This window comes from Mus caroli, unplaced genomic scaffold, assembly GCF_978045245.1.
Source record: "Mus caroli unplaced genomic scaffold, Mus_caroli_1 scaffold_19, whole genome shotgun sequence".
NCBI lineage: Eukaryota > Metazoa > Chordata > Mammalia > Rodentia > Muridae > Mus > Mus caroli.
In genome coordinates, this window is record NW_028227274.1 from 17,734,294 (window position 1) to 17,755,000 (window position 20,707).

At 40.8% G+C, this 20,707-nt stretch overlaps 1 protein-coding gene across 1 annotated transcript in view; it reads left to right on the forward strand.

Moving 5' to 3' along the window:
* The window catches only part of Dsg3 (desmoglein 3), a 30,339-nt gene extending 13,202 nt beyond the window's left edge, over positions 1-17,137 (forward strand). Inside the window, exons 7-16 of the mRNA XM_085833599.1 lie at positions 344-472; positions 941-1,126; positions 3,388-3,659; positions 4,758-4,897; positions 7,342-7,569; positions 9,293-9,547; positions 12,606-12,748; positions 13,024-13,087; positions 13,503-13,723; positions 14,707-17,137. Of these exons, the coding sequence (XP_085689725.1) occupies positions 344-472; positions 941-1,126; positions 3,388-3,659; positions 4,758-4,897; positions 7,342-7,569; positions 9,293-9,547; positions 12,606-12,748; positions 13,024-13,087; positions 13,503-13,723; positions 14,707-15,366 (2,298 nt within the window). The 3' untranslated portion in view covers positions 15,367-17,137. The remainder of the gene's footprint in view (positions 1-343; positions 473-940; positions 1,127-3,387; positions 3,660-4,757; positions 4,898-7,341; positions 7,570-9,292; positions 9,548-12,605; positions 12,749-13,023; positions 13,088-13,502; positions 13,724-14,706) is intronic.
* The last annotated feature ends 3,570 nt before the right edge of the window (positions 17,138-20,707 follow it).

Here is a 20,707-nt window from a genome sequence, read left to right on the forward strand (position 1 = left end):
CTTTCCCACAATATTTTTCTAATAGACTGGTAGGGAAACTCCACACGTGAGCTTCACGCAGACACTCACATCCCCCTGCATCACTGTAGCCCTCCCCCTTTTCCCTCTGAGTCCACAACACTACCTTCAGAAGTTTCCTAAAGAGGAAGCCTCTTGTAGTGCTTGCCACTTCCACCCAGTCGTCTCAAGCCTCACCAGTCTATCCCTGCCATGGACAACTAACAGTGTGTGAGAGCCATGATTCACGAACTTAAATATTTTCACTATCTTATCCAACAAAAGATACTACTGGATATTTATAATCTTTGACAATTAACTTTTGTTCTTTTTTCTCTAAACTTAGCAAATTAGTAGCTACCATCTGGTTGTGAGCGGTGCAGACAACGATGGAACAGGACTGTCAACTCAGTGTGAATGTAGTATTAAAATTAAAGATGTCAATGACAACTTCCCAGTGCTCAGAGACTCTCAGGTATATCCACTTATCCTTGAAGAACCATTTTTATATATGCCTTATAGTTTAGCATCCCAATTCATTAACTGCCTGTTTGGTGGCTTTTTAATCTTCTGTGCTTTTCTATTTTTTTTTTTAAAAAAAAAAAAGCTTAAATGTAAGAATTAAAGAGTCAGTGTGAATTAACACATGCTTTGAGAAGCAAAGATTAATACTTTTTAAAGTTAATATAATTCTCATAGGTAAACTTTAGAGTTGAATCTTGAGCACCCATCTAGAGGTTCTAGCAGGTAAACGAAATCTTGGCTGAAGAGTATCCTTCTCTGTTGGAAGGTTGATTCAGGGTGCAGGGAAGAGCACACTTGCCTAGTCAGCTATATTATCCACACCATCCTGGCAATGTCCAGAGTGACAGACTATGCTGTGGTCAAGTCATCCTCACAACTCCTAGCACTGAATCTGAAATCCGGTGTCTCTCCGTTTCAGTATTCAGCACGTATTGAAGAAAATACTTTGAATGCAGAGCTACTCCGATTTCAAGTGACAGACTGGGATGAAGAATACACAGATAATTGGTTGGCTGTGTATTTCTTCACCTCTGGGAATGAGGGGAATTGGTTTGAAATTGAAACAGATCCTAGAACCAATGAAGGCATCCTGAAGGTGGTTAAGGTAAGGTCTGAATTTCCTTAGTGCATAAAAATATTCTCTAGTAACTCAAATGACTAGCTCTACAAACAAATTACATTAATACTGTTACCACTTTAAAATAGAAAACATAGCAAAGTAGATAGCATTTATTTTACTATCATCATGGTTGCATTGTCTAAAGACAACTTCTCTTAATATATTATTTTTTTCTTCCAAGCTACTATACTTTCATAGAGTGCACAAACACACATACAGAGAGAGAGAGAGAGAGAGAGAGAGAGAGAGAGAGAGAGAGAGGTGGGTTTGCATATTCTCAGGACAGGAAAGTAAAGATACTTCATATATTCATCAAATTCACTGCCATTGCATTGGAGTTCAGAAAAGATGAGAATTCATGGGACTGTGGCTTGGGGACTTGTCAATGTGTTTTAAATGCATTAGCTATTGTCTGCACAAAAAGAAGTCACAATTTCTCCAGAAAATGGGAACTGCTAACAAATTGTGCTAGATAAAAAGCAAAAACTGAGCAAAGCTTTGGTTCAACATGAAAAACTCCCCATCTTGGATCATGTCAGGACAGTTGTCCCTGTAAATAGCATAGATCTGCTGATATTCTTTGGCATAAGGTTTTTGGAAGCTTCTTTAACACTTTGGGTCTAGTGCAATGGTGAAATGATAGTACTCCCTTAACAAAGAGACTTCTAGAAGATTTACAAACACTTCCTTATCACTCCACATTTCATAGAGAGTGTTATGGCTTCTGAACCTGCAAGGCCTAGAAATAAACTCCCACCAACATTGTAACTCCCTATTTCCTGTACTGTGATCTTTTTGTCTCTACCTATGCTTTCCCTTCCACTGGGAAACTCTGAGCTCCCAGGAGTAGTCACTACAGATGCTCAAATCCAGATCTTTTACCTTAGAAAGTATCCTACTAGTAAAAAGATAAAAGAGAAATTATTGTTTTCTTATCTCTCATCCTGAGAAGAAGAAAAGGAAGAAGAAGAAGGAGAAGGAGAGGGAGGGGAGAAGGAGAAGAAGAAAGAAGAAGAAGAAAGAAGAAGAAGAAGAAGAAGAAGAAGAAGAAGAAGAAGAAGAAGAAGAAGAAGAAGAAGAAGAAGAAGAAGAAGAAGACAAGGAGGAGGAGGAAAAGGAAGAAGAGGAAGAGGAGGAAGAGGAGGAAGAAGAGGAAGAAGAAGAGGAAGAAGAAGAGGAAGAAGAAGAAGACAAGGAGGAAGAGGAGGAAGAGGAAGAGGAGGAAGAAGAGGAAGAGGAAGAAGAAGAGGAAGAAGAAGAAAGAAAGAAGAAGGAGGAGGAGAGGAGAAGAGGAAGGAGAAAGAGGAGGTGAAGAGGAAGAGGAAGAGGAAGAAGAAGGAGGAGGAGGAGGAGGAGGAGAAGAGGAAGGAGAAGACAAGGAGGAGGAAGAAGAAGAAGAGGAAGAAGAGGAAGAGGAAGAAGAGGAAGAAGAAGTGGAGGATGACTAATAAATGAAAAATGCTAACCTAAATCTAGGATTCCTTGGGACTTGCTTTGGGCCACCTTAGTTAAAAAAAAAATATGCAGCTATAAGTAAAAACACTTAAACTTGGTTCTATGAAGAGTTGGGTCAATTGCTCACAGCAATAAAAAAGACTTGGTTGGGGGGGTTTTGCTAACCAAAATGAAGCAATGTGTCCTTTAAACCTTGGAATATCATTTGTCAAAAAAGACAGTACTATTTATGAATCCAATGACTATTTTATTAATAGCCAACATTGCTCTTTATAACAATGAATCATAAGACTTTATTTATTTGGTCTCAAAACAACCTGATGAGATTAGGTTTGCTTTTAAATAGGAAGAGTTAAGGCCTGGGATATGGCAGAGTGGGAGTGCACTTGCCTGACATACATAAAACCCTGGGTTCAATTCTCAGCATTGAGAAGAGTAAATTTTTTAAACATATTAATAAAATACACATAACATTAGAAGTGAGAAGCTGAGAAAGCAAACTCTGTGCTTCACAACACACAGTTCAGACATTACAGACCCAAGGCTCGAGCCATGTTACCACCAAAACTTAGAAATTCTTTACCTCACAACCTAAAAAGATTTAATGACATTTTGATGGTCTAGAAAGCAGACACTGTGTTTTGTAACCTTGTTACCCAAATATGGCTTGTGAGTTAAGAATTCTAAGACATTCTCTATTTGGCCTTACAATGACTTTTTAAGCTATTTTTATGTTTGTTTTGTTCTGTCTTTTGTGACACTTTCTTCTGTCTAATTTGGTTTTACTCCAGGCTCTGGATTATGAACAAGTGCAGAGTATGCAGTTTAGTATTGCCGTCAGAAACAAAGCTGAGTTCCACCAGTCAGTGATCTCTCAGTACCGAGAGCAGTCAACGCCAGTCACAATTCAAGTCATTGATGTCCGAGAGGGAATCTCATTCCATCCTCCTTCCAAGACATTTACTGTGCAAAGGGGTGTAAGCACTAACAAATTAGTCGGTTACATCCTGGGGACATACCAAGCTACTGATGAGGACACGGGTAAAGCTGCCTCCTCTGTCAGGTAGGACAAGTTTTATACCCTGAGTCCTTACTGTGGTTTTCATCTACATGTGATTACAACATAATGTTCAACCACACGGTTGCCAAGAAGTGGGTATAAAAGAAGTTAAGGGACTAGATAACTCAAGAAGAGACACACAGATAATGTATTAGAATATACTATGCTATGAGAGCAAAAACATGCTTGTAAACTAGTGGAAACTATGAAAAGGGATGTCTTAGTCTATTTACAATCCAGGAAAGAACTTCACGGCTGAGTCTTGCAAAAGGTTAAAGGTTCATAACAGGAGTGAGTGCCGGTGAGATAAGACTCTGTGGTGGCACAAAGTGGAGGCATAAAGCACCTTGCAGAGTAATGGCCAGAGTGGAAAGAGCAGAGGTTCATGGTTCATGTACTCAGTTGTATTGTTTTTCACAGCCAAAGACTGAGTAGCCAGACTAATGCATACATAAGGATTTAAGCGTTGATTTTTTTCTTTATAAGACTGATTGATGATTATTTTATGTGTCTGTGCACTGTGTGTGCAGTTACTCAAGGTGCCAGAAGAGGGCATCAGATACTCTGGAACTGAGCTGCCATGTGGGTGCTGGGAAGCAAACTCAGGTCCTTCATAAGAGCAACTAGTTCTCCTGAGTACTGAGCCACCTCTCTAGCACCCCGATATTTTTTAATAAGTATATATACAACATTTCAGATCATGCATAAATATGTTGACTGTGTAAGAAATATTTATTATGGGCTGGAGAGATGGCTCAGTGGTTAAGAGCGCTGACTGCTCTTCCAGAGGTCCTGAGTTCAATTCCACAGATGGTGGCTCACAACAATCTGTAATGGGATCTGACGCCCTCTTCTGGTGTGTCTGAAGACAGCAACAGTATACTCACATACATGAAACAAATAAATAAATCTTTAAAAATAAGAAAGAAAGAAAGAAAGAAAGAAAGAAAGAAAGAAAGAAAGAAAGAAAGAAAGAAAGAAAGAAAGAAAGAAAGAAAGAAAGAAAGAAAGAAAGAAAGAAAGGAAGGAAGGAAGGAAGGAAGAAAGGAAGAAATATTTATTTATTAGATAAATAATATTTTTTTTTCTGTAATAAAACAGATATGTCCTGGGTCGTAATGATGGTGGTTTGCTTGTTATTGATTCAAAAACTGCTCAGATCAAATTTGTCAAAAACATCGACCGAGATTCTACTTTCATAGTTAACAAGACAATCTCTGCTGAGGTTCTGGCCATAGACGGTAAGAAATATATTTCAATGGTTTTGAATGAAATGTTATTTCAAATAGCATTTCTTCCACAGTAGATGGTCATGACAGTTTTATATATTTATATGTTTCCTTTGTCACTAATGATCATTATCAAGGCTTTGGACCTTGAGTCTGAGATACCTAAACCTAAGAGAAACTAAGAGTTTCCACTTCTCAGCTTAGTGGGTAGAACCCATAACCCTTTGGTTCACTGTGGGTGAGGGAGAAAATGTGTGTGTGTGTCTGTGTGTGTGTGTGTGTGTGTGTGTGTGTGTGTGTGTGATGTATATTCATCTATATGTGTGTGTGTGCATACAATTGTAGAGGCCAGAGGAAGATATTGGGTGTCCAGTTTCATCTGTGTGTGCCTTAGTCACTTCAGACAGACTATCTTACTTAACCTGGAGCAATGTGGGCAGCCACCAGGCCCTAGAGACAGGGCTACAGATAATCACACAGCAGGCACAGCCACAGTGCTAAGGATCCAAACCTGAACCCTCATGCTTGGATGTCAAGTGTTCTCATCCACTGAGCCACATCTCTAGCCCCAGGAGAACTTTTTTGACTCACAAAAATACATGAGTTTTTTGTAAAAATTCCTATAAACATCAACAAATGCCCCTGCAGATATACGCTTGCTTTGTGGGCTTTCTATATAAAGCCTGTATACTCATACCATTGAACAATAGCATTTTCTCTCCTAAGATGGAATGTATATGTTTCTCCATCTATAAAATTAATTTGCCAGGCAGTGGTGGGGCATGTCTTTAATCCCAGCACTCGGGAGGCAGAGGCAGGCAAATTTCTGAGTTTGGGGCCAGCCTGGTCTAAAGAGTGAGTTCCAGGACAGCCAGGGGAACATAGAGAAACCCTGTCTTTAAAAAAAAAAAAAAAAAAAAAAGTTAATTTAGGCTCAGCATAGTAAACACCAAGAAATAAGCATCACATTTGGGGAAACTATCCTAACTCTAAAGATACTAGAGCTCACCATCTCCCCACTGGGAGAGGGTTTTTTGTTGTTTACCGTCAACATTTTCAGATTTTCTCCTCTAAACTGTTTGGTTTTTGTTTTTTGGGGTTTTTGGGTTTCTTTTTTTTTGTTTTGTTTTGGGGGGGGTTGTTGTTGTTGTTTTTGGGTTTTGTTTTGTTTTGCTTCTTTTGGTTTTTTAAGACAGGGTTTCTCTGTATAGCCCTGGCTGTCCTAGAACGCACTCTGTAGACCAGGCTGGCCTCGAACTCAGAAATCCGCCTGCCTCTGCCTCCCGAATGCTGGGATTCAAGGCGTGCACCACCACGCCCAGCTCAACTGTTTGTTTTTTGAAGTAAGTAGGGACTCACTATTAGATCTGATCCTGTGGCTCACTATGTAGACCAGGCTGGTCTCAAACTCGTAGAGATCCACCTGCCTTCTGAGTGCTGGGTTTAAAAAGCCAAGTGCCATCACACCCAGCTCCAGTAAGCTTTTAAGTCTTAAGCAATAAATATAATTACTTATTCCAAATACTTGGGCTCAAGTCACAGGAGCAAGAATCTTTTGTCTCCTGATGAGAGATATAGCCACAGCCTTAGAAGTTATTATTTTTGTAATGATTTCATTTGTAATCAGTGAATTATTTACTTTGATTTCAATAATATCTAATACTAATGCTGCTTCCTAGAGACACCAGGCAACTTGGCAAGTTTAAATTGTTTTATTAGTTACAGAAGTAGGATGATGTCCTTTTACTCCTGAGAATAAAAATACATTTTTTTATAAGAAGTTATCCTAGCTTGGAGGCAAAAAAGAAGTACAGAACATTCTTTTTTTTTTTTAATGTTGGATGCAGTGACACACCTACTTTTCCAGCTACTCAGGAGGCTGGGTCAGGAGTCCACAGCCAGCCTGAGAAACCTACAGCAGCTCTTCATCAGAGAGAGATGGGGGTGGGGAGAAGGGAGAGAGAAAAAGAGAAGAAAAGAAAGGAGGGAGGGAGAGGGAAGGAAGGAAGGAAGGAAGGAAGGAAGGAAGGAAGGAAGGAAGGAAGGGGGAGGGAGGGAGGGAGAGAGAGAGAGGGAGGGAGGGAGGGAGAGAGGGAGGAAGGAAGGAAGGAGGGAGGAAGGAAGGAAGGAAGGAAGGAAGGAAGGAAGGAAGGAAGGAAGGAAGGAAGGAAGGAAGGAAGAAAGAAAGAAAGAAAGAAAGAAAGAAAGAAAGAAAGAAAGAAAGAAAGAAAGAAAGAAAGAAAGAAAGAAAGAAAGAAAGAAAGAAAGAGAGAAAGAAGGAAAGAAAATGAAAGAAAGAGGGGAGGGAGGAAAACAGGTAAAGAAAGGAAGCTGAAGAGACAGAAAGACAAGAGAAGATCTGAGCAGGGGGAAGGGAGTCAGAGAGAGCAAAAGGAAAGGGATTTTCTGTGCTTTGATCTTTGTATTTCTTTAACACTCAATTATTATTTGTACAGAAAGCACTGGTAAGACCTCCACAGGCACAGTGTATGTGGAAGTGCCCAGTTTTAATGAAAACTGTCCGTCAGTTGTCCTCGAGAAGAGAGACATCTGTACTTCCTCACCTTCTGTGACCCTCTCAGTGAAAACCCTGGACAGGGGTAAATACACTGGCCCCTACACAATGTCCCTGGAGGAGCAGCCACTGAAGCTGCCAGTCATGTGGACCATCACGACGCTGAATGGTGAGTTAGACTCGCTTCCGTAGACAAAAACAAACTGCCGCTGCTTTGTATTTCCGAAGGACTATGAATCCCTTCGACAGAGGTCCTTTCTAAGAAAGACTGAGAACATTTCCTTGAAACTAAGATGTAAATCCGTTCTCTTCTGAAGAGACGAGAAATTATCTGAATTCTATCACTACTTGCTGTCTTATGGGTTTGCTGGTATCACTGTCGAGCTGAGGTCTCTGTGCAGCCTCGCCTGCACTGGGGCTTGCCATGTAAGAGGCAACCTTGAGAGCACGGCAGACTCACATCTACAAATACCCAGTGAAGAAGAGTGACTCCTTTCCTCCTAAAGTGCGTCATAGTTGTTACTTCTTGTGGTTTCCAAAAGTCTCCTAAACTTATGAAAAGTCTCCCTTTCTGGACTGTACAGTGACCAGCAAGCTACCTCTAACCCTCCAGAAACTCATTTTCCTTTACTGTTTTTTTGTACAGATCTTGCTTTTTCTCATGGATGTGCCTCATGGCATCCTGCAGTCATATGATAGCCATGGCCAGAGACACCAAAGATTTTGCTCTGCATGACCTTCCACCCTTGGCACTTCTGGTCCTAACTAAAGAAATAGCTCCAAGCTGTACATGTACCATTGGTCTCCAAATAAGTTTACCAGATAGATAAATGGTCAATGAACAGACAGCTGGGAATACAGCTCAGTGTTTCTGCACACGCCTAGCATTCAAAAGGTCCCAGGATCAATTCCTGGGGGTGGTGGAATGGGGGTGATTGAATTGAGTGTTCCAGAATGTCTCAAACCACAAAGCACTGCCAGGGTCCTGACTTAGAAAGAGGTGATACAGAGATGGAGAATCAACAAGTGATGCTCAGTTGCTAGGCAATGGACCACAGCACTAGGAACCCTGTCACCCTGGCCCTATGCACTAGGCATGAGAAACAAGATGAGCAGATGAGAGAACATCCCTGAAGGTGAGAGTGTATTTCAGTGAGTCAGACATAGGGTCAGAGTTAAAGGCATACATGAGACCGTATGAGGCCATGTACCTGTAGGTATTGGTACATGGAATATGTATGTATATAAGAGTGGGTAAGGCCAGGACAGGGGCCTGACATTGGTGTAATGCCCGTTTCCCATCTTCTTTAGTGGGAAAGGCAATATAGGGTCTTGTGGAGGGAGACTCATGGGCCTGTCATACTACCAGAGAGAGTGTCAACAAGGGGATCCAAGAGGCACCCAACCTTTTGGCTTCTCTGGGACCCATTGGATGAAGAAGAATTGTCTTGGGCCACATGGCAATGTCCAACCCACAACCTGGGGGCTGCAAGAACCTAGGGGCTGCAAAAGTATATATATATGGGTTTTTTCCATGACAGTGTGTTTCATGATACAACACTATAAAGATGTCATCTAATGACTTCAAGTACCTAGCAATCAGACTAAAATAAACAAGCAAAAACAACCTCTTAATGTTTTAATTAACTTTTACAATTTTGTGTTGGGCTGCATCTATAGCTATTTTGGGCCACATGTGGTCCACATGCCATGAATGGAACACTTGTGATAGAAAGGCCGACACACCCAAACCTCTTATGCCATTCAGCACTGCTCCAACCACACCAACTCTACTATTTGTGACCAGGATGACAAGACAACTATCACAAACAAGAAGTTTTAAGACCAAACGATGCCTAGTCTCACTGTTGATTTGTATTTTTTTTTTTTAGCTACCTCAGCACTTCTACAAGCCCAGCAACAAGTGTCTCCAGGAGTGTACAATGTCCCAGTCATCGTGAAGGACAATCAGGATGGGCTGTGTGACACACCAGAGAGCTTGACCCTGACAGTATGTCAGTGTGATGACCGGAGCATGTGCAGAGCCCCTATCCCGAGCAGAGAGCCTATCACATATGAGGAGTCATCCTGGAGGCTGGGGCCTGCTGCCATTGGCTTGATCCTGCTAGGACTCCTGATGTTGCTATGTGAGTAAGCAGACATGTTCTTCAGAGTCCATGGCGGTGATGTCATTTACAAAAGCCACTGTGCTCATCTGTACAATGTGAGAAGTGTCATTCTCTTCTAGCCTGATGACGAGCAAAGCTGAGGGAAATTGCAGGAAGATTCTGAAATGTTTAGTTTGTCATTTAGCAACAATTTAAATATAACAAAATGGGTCGTATATGCAAATATTTTGAAAAAACAGGGCTGGGGGACTAGCTCAGTCAGTAAAGCGTTTTCCCCACAAGCTGAGAACCTGAGTCCAATCTCCAATAGGCACCTAAAAAGCCAGGTGCAATGGAGAATGCTTGTATACCAGCCATAGCAAGACTTGGGAGGCAGAGATAAGCTAATGCCTAGAGCTCACTGGCCAGCTAGCCTAGTCTACTTAGCAAAGCTCTGGGCATTGAGAGCACCTGCCAAACAAAAAGTGGACAACACTAAGGGATGATACTCGTGGCTGCCCTCTACTCTTCATAAGCACACTCATCCAGGTGTGTGCTCATAATCACATTCCACACATATGGGGGAGGGTGGACATGAGAGAGAGAAATTATAAAGCTATTCTACATTCAGTCAATAATGTTCATACTTAAAACTGTGCCTTTATACCTAAACGTGGGCTTTCTAAAATGAACATAAATATCTCAAATGCATATACAAGTCTTGTGAGGCCCTAATATAAAAGGATGTTGGTCAAATAACATTAGAGAGGGCCTGCATTAGGATCCACATCCAGGATGCACATTAACAGAACTTCAGGTCTGAGGTTCTATTGTTTAATCCAACAAGTCCTCAAAACAGAGTTTACACCTCGTGTGCATTCCTTTAAAATGCCCACACCTGGGCTGCAGAGATGGTGCAGTAGTTAGGAGTACTTGTTTCTCTAACAGAGGACCCAGGTTCAATTCCCAGCACCCTCGTGGAGGCTCACAATCACCCATAACTTCCAGACTCACATGCTGTACTTATTCATACATATAAAAGTACCTTTTAAAAGCATTTTAATGTTCACACATAATAGAGAAGACATTTAGGGAAATTACATGTCTGTACTACCTTTTAATAAATATGCATTTTATTTTATTCAATAGATAGACTTCTGGAAATTTTCATTTTCATCAACATTTCGTTAATCAAATGGTTCTCTGAATGTGAGAGTCCTCTACCCGCTATTTAAGGGAACTTTGAAAGGAGTTGTAAAAATAAGAGATCCTTAACAAATTCACAATAATTCCCTAGTTTATTACTGAATCATAAAGTATTAATGATAAAACAAATTCCCATGGTAGCATATTATACTTCCACTGTCTTTAGAAATGTCATTTGGGGGCAGAAAGATGGCTCAGTTATTATGAGCATATAGCTCTTGCAGAAAACCTGAGTTCAGTTCCCAGCACATATTTTGAATGGCCAATAACTTCCTATAAACATAGCTTCAGGGAATCCAATGTCTTCTTCTTGCCTTCAGAGACATGTGCAATCACATATACATACCTACACAGAGACACACAATTAAAAATAAAACATCTTAAGGATAAATACAAATAAATACAATTTTTATAAGCCCTGTATTAAATTTCAAGATAGTATATCAATTACATCCCATCTCTTTTGTAACTTGACCTAATTATATAGTAATCTAGGACCGACCCAATTTGCATAATTATGTAGTTCATTCTACCAATGCTAGCAGGTCTTCATAGCATCCATCACTGTCTTTTCCATCTATCAGACAACCATGATGAAAGCACCATTTATTTCCTTTTTGAACAGATGAGTTAGTGAGCAAAGAAAGATCACATTTGGGGTTACAGAGCTGGAGAGCGGTGCATCCAAAGCTCAAACCCTAGAAGTCTATTTAGAGACTGTGTTCCCTAAAACCCTTCAGTAAACTACTTGACTTGTAAGTGGGCAGGTCAAGCATAGGGTTCATGTGGCCTTGACAGGGCAGAGAAGGTGAGCCATTGACATCAGAGAATAATAAACACCTGCTTTCAATAATTCATATTTCTGGAGCTGGAGAGATGGATCAACAGCTCAGAGCCCTGGCTGCTTTTCCAGAGGACCTGGATTTGAATCAGGATTTGTACCTACATGGTAGTTAACACCTGCCAGTAACTCTAGTTCTGGGGAGTCTGACACCTTCTTCTGGCCTTTGCATGCACAGGTCATACACATAGTAGGTAGAGATAGATGCAAGCAAAACACCCATGCATATGAAATAAATATTTTCAGATGAATATTTCTTAGCCCATTAGCAGAGTGATGCAATGCCTGAAAGATCTTCCAAGCTAGGGACTCTCACTTCACAGTTAAAAGTGCACTGATAAGGCCTCTGAGCTTAAGAGCGCAGACTCTGCAGGCAACCCGAGTTCCAGTTCTTAACACCTGGCATCCCCAATCCTCACATGCATCTCACACACACACACACACACACACACACACACACACACACACACACACACAGAGTCAGACACAGAGAGACAGGACACTGACAGCCATTGACTAAACCATCGCTAGTTGCTCTTGTACTTTGTTGGTCAATTACCATTAACTAAGAAATTGCTAAAGACCAGATTGCTAAAGTGCTGTCATAATCACCTAAAATCTTGGCTAAGGAGGTATCTCAGTTGTGTGTGTATTTATGGGAACAATAGATACACTATATATATATATATATATATATATATATATATATATATATATATATATATATATATATATATTGTGTACATATATATAGTATATATATATCAGCAATTATAGTAATAATAATTTTAATATGTATTATGGAAAAGGATTAAGAAACTGTACAAATCGTCCAATAAATGGCCCTGCCTCCTCCTTTAGCTCATAATCATTGGAAAATTACTGTGTTTCACTTACTAAATTGTATGCTGTAGACACCAATTTTGCTTCCATTAAATATATTTCTTTAATGTTTAAACTATTGCCTTGCCTTTGTAACATTTTGGCAATTGCCATGTCAAATAGTTTCCAATGAATTTAACCATTCTCCATGTCCTTGTTCCTGACCAGTGGCCCCACTTCTGCTTCTGACCTGTGACTGTGGGTCAGGTCCCATTGGAGGAGCAGCGACAGGTGGCTTTATCCCAGTGCCCGATGGTTCGGAAGGTACAATTCATCAGTGGGGAATCGAAGGAGCTCAGCCGGAAGACAAGGTGAGTACTGTTTGTAAAGTAATCCCTGCAATCACGTAGCAGAAGAATGATTCCTGCAGAAATAGGGGAGAGGTACAAAGGAGTATCAAGGTCCATCTCAGTCCTCAGTGGGGAGCTGAGACTCATGGATGGGAACTTTTGGATGTCTGCTTTACAGATGTTACATCCAAAAATGGCCTCTCCTAGAAGAATTGTAAATTTATCACTTACAAGGGACCATACTTCACCTATATTGCTCTAAAATATATGTGTTTATCTTTTAACATAATTTGCAGGAAATCACAAATATTTGTGTTCCTCCAGTTACAACCAATGGAGCCGATTTTATGGAAAGCTCTGGTGAGTGAGCATCAAACTTGCTTGTCTACTTGTTTGTACTGGGATTTGAACTCAGGGCTTCATGTACACTAAGAAAGTGCTCCCTGCTGAGCTACAGACCCTGTTCCTTCTTATGCTTTCCTTTTTTTGAGACAAAGCTCACTAATTTCCCCAGTCTCACTGGGCAGAGTGCCTGGCTGAATCAGCAAGTTCCAGACCCGTGAGAACCCTTGACTCAAAAAAGATGAACAGTGTCCTAAGGAACAACACTCAGGATTAAATTCGTACTTCTCCACGTACACATTGCACACATACCCACATGGAGATGAACATGCACACAAATGTACACACAGATGCATACACGGGAGCTTTAACAAAAAAAAAAAAGCCATAGCATGAACTGTGAGATCTCTCTCTTTCTCTCCCCTGTCTTTAGAAGTTTGCACAAATACATATGCTGGTGGGACCGTGGTAGAAGGTGCTTCAGGAATGGAAATGACTACCAAGATGGGAGGAGCTACTGGAGCTGCAGCAGCACTTGGTCCCTGTTCCTTGGGTCATTCAGGAACAATGAGAACAAGGCATTCCACTGGAGGGACCTTGAAGGACTATGCTGCGCCAGTCAACATGACTTTCCTAGGCTCCTATTTCTCTCAGGTAACTGGGTAGCAAATTGTCGGGCTTGGTTATCCTATTTATATAGGACATCTGGTTACTTAATGATGTATGTACGCTTTTTAAAATGTAAGGAAATAAAAGCTTCCTTTTGTCAAAATAAATCAGGTAATTTTGGTGGCTGTCAAAATTGAGTCACTAGTTGAAACTCACAAGACAAGTCAACAAAGATTACGTTAACACAAAGTCCCCATGGAGTGAAAACCGTCTCAATGCATGTTGGAAAAGCTGTCCAATATAAAGATTTAGCAGCCCAATGATAAATTCCAGGCATCATATACAGTTCCTATAGAGTCTGGAATCTGAATAAAATCAAGAACTAAAACATAAATTAGGCTAGACTCTTTGATGGAATGGCAGCCAACCTGGCAAATCCCCAAACAAGAATGTTTCAGAGAATAGAGTATTCCCTGAAGCCAGACTCAGACAGTCACATATCACACTTTTTCTAGTATGTGGACTCTAGATTTAATTTTATCTATGACATGAAGGTAGGAGACTGCTCAGAAGGAAGAGGGGAGGGGAGAATGACAGAGAGGAGAAGAAACACAGGATGGTAATGGGGGAAAACTATCTCCTGTTTTCTCTCATTTGCAAAAAAAATATTTAACTGTATATTCATATATAGGAAATGAAAGCTGAGGATGAAATCTAAGGAGAGGAAAGGGGCTAACAAGAGAGAGATGGGAGAGCAAGAAAGGGCAAGGCCAGTCTAAGTGCGAGCAAAGATCAAGGGTGTATATGTGAATGTCATAAATTCATTCTATTGAGCACTAGCTAAAAAACATACTAATGATAAAAAAATAAATATAAATGAAAACATTTTAGTTATCCAGGAGGAAAAAATACCAAGCAGATAAAAAGAAGAACGTTTTCATCACCTGTGTGGACTCCCCAGTGTAGGCTTTATGAACAGGATCCGATGGGCTTTATAAGGTCCCTTTCTCCTTCTTCTCCATCTTTAGAAATCACTCGCCTATGCCGAGGAAGAGGACGAGCGTGAAGTGAACGACTGTTTGCTGATCTACGATGATGAAGGCGAGGATGCTGCCCCCCATTCCCCCACCCTCAGCTCCTGCAGCTATTTTGCCGATGACCTAGATGACAACTTTTTGGACTCCCTTGGCCCCAAATTTAAAAAGCTTGCAGAGATCTGTCTCGGTATTGATGACGAAGCCAAGCAAGCAAAGCCAGGCCCTAAAGACAGTGGTTCTGGGGCTGACACCTGCACTCGATCTATGGAAGTCCCTCAGGCAGGTTCTAACAGGTACCAGACATTGCCTGGTAGTCTGGAAGTCACCCAAACGGGTTCTAAAATATGCCACACATTGTCAGGCAACCAAGAAACTTCTGTTATGTCCACTTCTGGGTCTGTCCGTCCTGCTGTTGCCATCCCTGACCCTCTACAGCTTGGGAACTACTTGCTCACAGAAACTTACTCAACTTCAGGTTCCTTTGTACAACCCACCACTGTCACCTTTGACCCCCATGTCACACAAAATGTCACTGTAACAGAAAGGGTCATTTGCCCCCTTCCTAGTGCCTCCAGCAGCATAGTGGCTCCCACAGAACTGCGAGGCTCATACAGTATGCTCTATACAAAAGAAGCCTGCTCCCATCTATGACCAAAGCAAACTGGAAAAACATACCAGGCAAATTTGGATGTATGTACCTACATATATTTTTTAAATCTAGCTAGCACTGTTTGACCCATTTGGCTCTTAGTGGATATTCTCTGATCATAAGAATAATTCAAATTTTCTGATTCATATATGAAAGCTGGGTATGTTGTCATTACTAATTATCTGATTTTTTTCAAGCAGAGTAAACCTGTATATATATATATATATATATTTTAATTATCTAAGATGTTAGACAGGGATATTTCCCAAGCATCTTCACATTTCTACATTATCAACAACAAAGGGAGATGCTGTTGCCTTAAAATGCAGTGTGGGTTAGTAGATTGGCTGCCTTCTTAGAGTTCACATTTCTGTCTCTACCACCCATTCTGGGGTCATTAATAAGGATATGAGAGTATTATTAATAATAATAGGAATTTGAGGTGCTCAATGTAGCTTACAGGGCAACTTGGAATAAAGGCATTAAATGCAACTGGGGATTTTTGGTTTGGGGATTTTTGTTTTGTTTTATTTTGTTTTCTCTTCTTAGTGATGAAACTCAAAGCATATCTTTTGCTCAAGTCCAGGGCTGTGAGTAAACCTGCTTAATTTGCCATATCTATATGCTGTGTATGTTCAAAATAAGGCATTTTTGAAATGCAAGTATCATAGAACATGTAAAAAATTTAGTATGGTGTAAGTAATACGTTGTGTGTACTTTGATCTAGCCCAAGAAAAATACAATGAACTTCCTCGTTGACACTCCTCGGAAACTGATCCTGTGTCAGTATTTAACAAAGAAATCCTTATTTTATAAGTGCCAGGGAGTAGAAATGACTCAAAAGATGTGCAGTGAGGTTCGTAATGTTAACCATGTCTAACAGGGTTTGTGGGAATAGATAGCATGCCTTCTCTTCTAAGCAAAAAGGTCTGTGGCCTAAAATAACAGAGAGAAGTGTGTGAATGTATATCATTTTAGGAAAATGATGAAGTAAGTTTCAAGTGAAAAAAGGAATTGTTCAGCTGTAGCAACTTAATGCTGTGTGTTATAAAGATGGTGTGTGGGTAGACCAACGTGTGGAATAGAGGTCCTCAGACTTCCTCGTGCTGCGACCTGTTAATACAGTTCCCCATGCTGTCATGACCCAACCATAGAGATCATATGGATTATTATGTAAATATATGATATGCAGGATACTTGATATGCAACCCCTTTAAAAGGGTCATTGGACTCCCCTCAAAGGAGTCTCGACCCACAGGTTGGGAGGCACTGGTTTAAATCATATCACATGAAAGTCACCGTACAGGAATGCAGTTCTAATCATTTTCAGTTATTCATGACCCCACCCTTCAGCCCATAGAGAATACCCTACCTCACCTGCTTCAGGACATTATTGTCTTAGCCCAACCTCTCCATGGCTGTTGTCCAGCTCAATTATTTCTAATAGTATAAGTAGGTCTTTTAATGTTTGTTTGGGGGGGGGGGTTGTTTTTGTTGTTGATATTGGTGTTTGTTGGTTAGGTAGTTGGTTGGTTTTGTTTTGGTTTTTTTTTTTTTTTTTTTGAGACAGGGTCTTGCCACAGCTAAGGCTGTCCTGGAACCTGCTATGTAGCATTATACTAAGCCTTGAAGTTGTGATTCTCCTGATAGTCTCCTCAGGGCTAAGTTTATAGTCATAAGAGACCACATACACTAAATTTCCTTTTATAATAAAAGTTTTAAATTTTTTTGTAAACACTGAGTATTAATCAATTATGTTTAATGTCTAAAAGTAAATACTGAGATGGAAGCAAATACCTAATGACATTGGACACATAAAGCAGATACAAAGTATCTAAAGCTAGGTGGACGCAAACACCTAATGCCCCTAGGCCTACTAGCGGTCCCTTTTATGGCAACTACCAGGATGGTATATATTAGGACAAACATGCCAGGCAGCTTAAGCAGTCATGTTTCCAAGACAAGGCTTTCAGTATGCCTGTACTGGAGTAAGAGGGGTCCAGCCTGTGGTGCAGCCTGCCCTTTGCTTCTGAACAGTAATGTACTCTGTCCCAGAGCTCAGACACTGCTCTGAGCTTCTGCAGTGAGTTGCTTTGGTACTGCCATGTACTCGAATGCTAACTACTGGCCCAAGATCTGGTTGCCCCCCAACAATGAGCAGATTCTCACATACACCAAGTGATGCTGTGCAAACCTTGTTCCCCAGAGCTATTATTAGTTAAATAAAACTAGCAAGAGCCAATTACTGGGGAGAATAGAGAGAGGTGGGGTTTGAGTGACCAGGCTGGGGTCACAGGTGGACACCATGAGAAGAAGGAGCAGGAAAAAGGGAGGAAGAAGGAAGATGGGAGAAAAGAGGGTCTTTAGGAGTTGTGATGTACCAACTGCACATGCCAGAATAATAGGCCTCCCCAGGATGCCAGCCTGCTGGATCAGAAGTAACCCAAAGAGGGTATTTGGGGAGCACAGTTGAGCTAGTAGCTAGACTGCCACTTAGAGTTTAGATTAAGTCCCTCAGTAATTGTGCAGAGCCTAATAAGTAAATATCATAGTTTGAGTCTCATTCATTTAAAGTTAAACAGAGTAAGCTTAATAGTTATTCTTATAGATGCTTCTGCTTTTTCATGAGTGTTAGATTAACAGTAAGAACAGCCCTTATTCAATGTGCAAAGGCAGGCTCAGGTTTCCCAAAGCATTTTAACTTTAGCTCCTAAAACTCATCTTAACAAATAGAAATTTGGATCCAGGCACGGCAGCAAACATGGTAACCATAGCACTTGGGAGATAAGAAGCAAGAGGGTCAGAAGTTCAAAGTCATCCTCAGCCACACACCTAGCCTGGCTACATGAGACCTTGTCTCAAAAGAAGTTTAAAAAAAAAAAAAATACAACTTCAAAACTGGAGATTTGGCTGCATTATTAAAAGGCAGACAAAACCAGGTCACAGTGGTAAAGCTTAGATAGATAAAAATCTAAATGTGTTTTTAAGTTTGAAAATGTATTGATCTTTGGAGTGACCTAGAAGTTCTCTTTGTTTGTAACAATGTATCTGTATTTTTTATTAAAAATAAAAATTGTTTTAAGCAGAAAATTTAAGTGTCCTTTGACTTTATATTTTAACCACATTTTAAACAGTACATATTAAAACATGTAACAGAACTGTGACGGGGCTGAGTGAGTTAAAGTGCTTGCAGACACTATTGACAACCTGAGCTTGACCCGTGAGACCTACATGGTGGAATGAGAGCACCAACTTCCAAAAGGCTTTCTCTGATCTCTACACACAAATTATGGCACAAGCATGCCCCCATGATTTTGAGAGAGACAGAGAGACAGAGACAGAGACAGACAGACAGACAGACAGACAGAGCAAGCAAATAGTGTAACAATTGTTGTAATGAAATTGTCACTAAACATTAACCGCTGTGAAAGTGAAGGTAAAGGTTTTTAAGAACTTTGCTGTAAAAGTGAATATGAATTGGGGCTGGTGAGATGGCTGAGTGTGTTAAGAGCACTGACTGCTCTTCTGGAGGTCATGAGTTCAATTTCCAGCAACTACATGGTGGCTCACAAACACCAGTAATGAGAAATAAATGAAAAACCTTTGGGCTGGAGCAAGCAGGGCCAGAGCAAGAGGGGCCAGAGCAAGAAGGAGATGAGAAGAAGGGGGAGAAAGTGTATGTGAATTTTTTTTTGTAATAATTTTTTTTATTACATCTTTTCCTCAATTACATTTCCAATGCTATCCCAAAAGTCCCACATACCCTCCCCCCTACTTCCCTACCCACCCATTCCCATTTTTTTGGCCTGGCGTTCCCCTGAAATGGGGCATATAAAGTTTGCATGTCCAATGGGCCTCTCTTTCCAGTGATGGCCGACTAGGCCATCTTTTGATACATATGCAGCTAGAGTCAAGAGTTCCGGAGTACTGGTTAGTTCATAATGTTGTTCCACCCATAGGGTTGGGGATCCCTTCAGCTCCTTCGGAACTTTCTCCAGCTCCTCTATTGGGGGCCCTGTGATCCATTCACTAGATGACTGTGAGCATCCACTTCTGTGCTTGCCAGGCCCCGGCATAGTCTCACAAGAGACAGCTATATCTGGGTCCTTTCAGCAAAATCTTGCTAGTGAATGCAATGGTGTCAGCGTTTGGATGCTGATCATGGGATGGATCTCTGGATATGGCAGCCTCTAGATGGTCCATCCTTTCGTCACAGCTCCAAACTTTGTAACTCCTTCCATGGGTGTTCTGTTTCCCAATTCTAAGGAGGGGCATAGTGTCCACACTTCAGTCTTCATTCTTCTTGAGTTTCATGTGATTAGCAAACTGTATCTTATATCTTGGGTATCCTAAGTTTGGGGCTAATATCCACTTATCAGTGAGTACATATTGTGTGGGTTCCTTTGTGATTGTGTTACCTCACTCAGGAGGATGCCCTCCAGGTCCATCCATTTGCCCAAGAATTTCATAAATTCATTCTTTTTAATAGCTGAGTAGTACTCCATTGTGTAAATGTACCACATTTTCTGTATCCATTCCTCTGTTGAGGGGCATCTGGGTTCTTTCCAGCTTCTGGCTATTATAAATAAGGCTGCTATGAACATAGTGGAGCATGTGTCCTTTTTACCGGTTGGGACATCTTCTGGATATATGCCCAGGAGAGGTATTGCTGGATCCTCCAGTAGTACTATGTCCAGTTTTCTTAGGAACCTCCAGACTGATTTCCAGAGTGGTTGTACAAGCTTGCAATCCCACCAACAATGAAGGAGGGTTCCTCTTTCTCCACATCCTCGCCAGCATCTGCTGTCACCTGAATTTTTGATCTTAGCCATTCTGACTGGTGTGAGGTGGAATCTCAGGGTTGTTTTGATTTGCATTTCCCTGATGATTAAGGATGTTGAACATTTTTTCAGGTGCTTCTCTGCCATTCGGTATTCCTCAGGTGAGAATTCTTTGTTCAGTTCTGAGCCCCATTTTTTAATGGGGTTATTTGACTTTCTGGAGTCCACCTTCTTGAGTTCTTTATATATATTGGATATTAGTCCCCTATCTGATTTAAGATAGGTAAAGATCCTTTCCCAATCTGTTGTTCTTTTTGTCTTATTGATGGTGTCTTTTGCCTTGCAGAAGCTTTGCAGTTTCATGAGGTCCCATTTGTCAATTCTCGATCTTACAGCACAAGCCATTGCTGTTCTATTCAGGAATCTTTTCGCTGTGCCCATATCTTCAAGGCTTTTCCCCACTTTCTCCTCTATAAGTTTCAGTGTCTCTGGTTTTATGTGAAGTTCCTTGATCCACTTAGATTTGACCTTACAAGAAGATAGGAATGGATCGATTCGCATT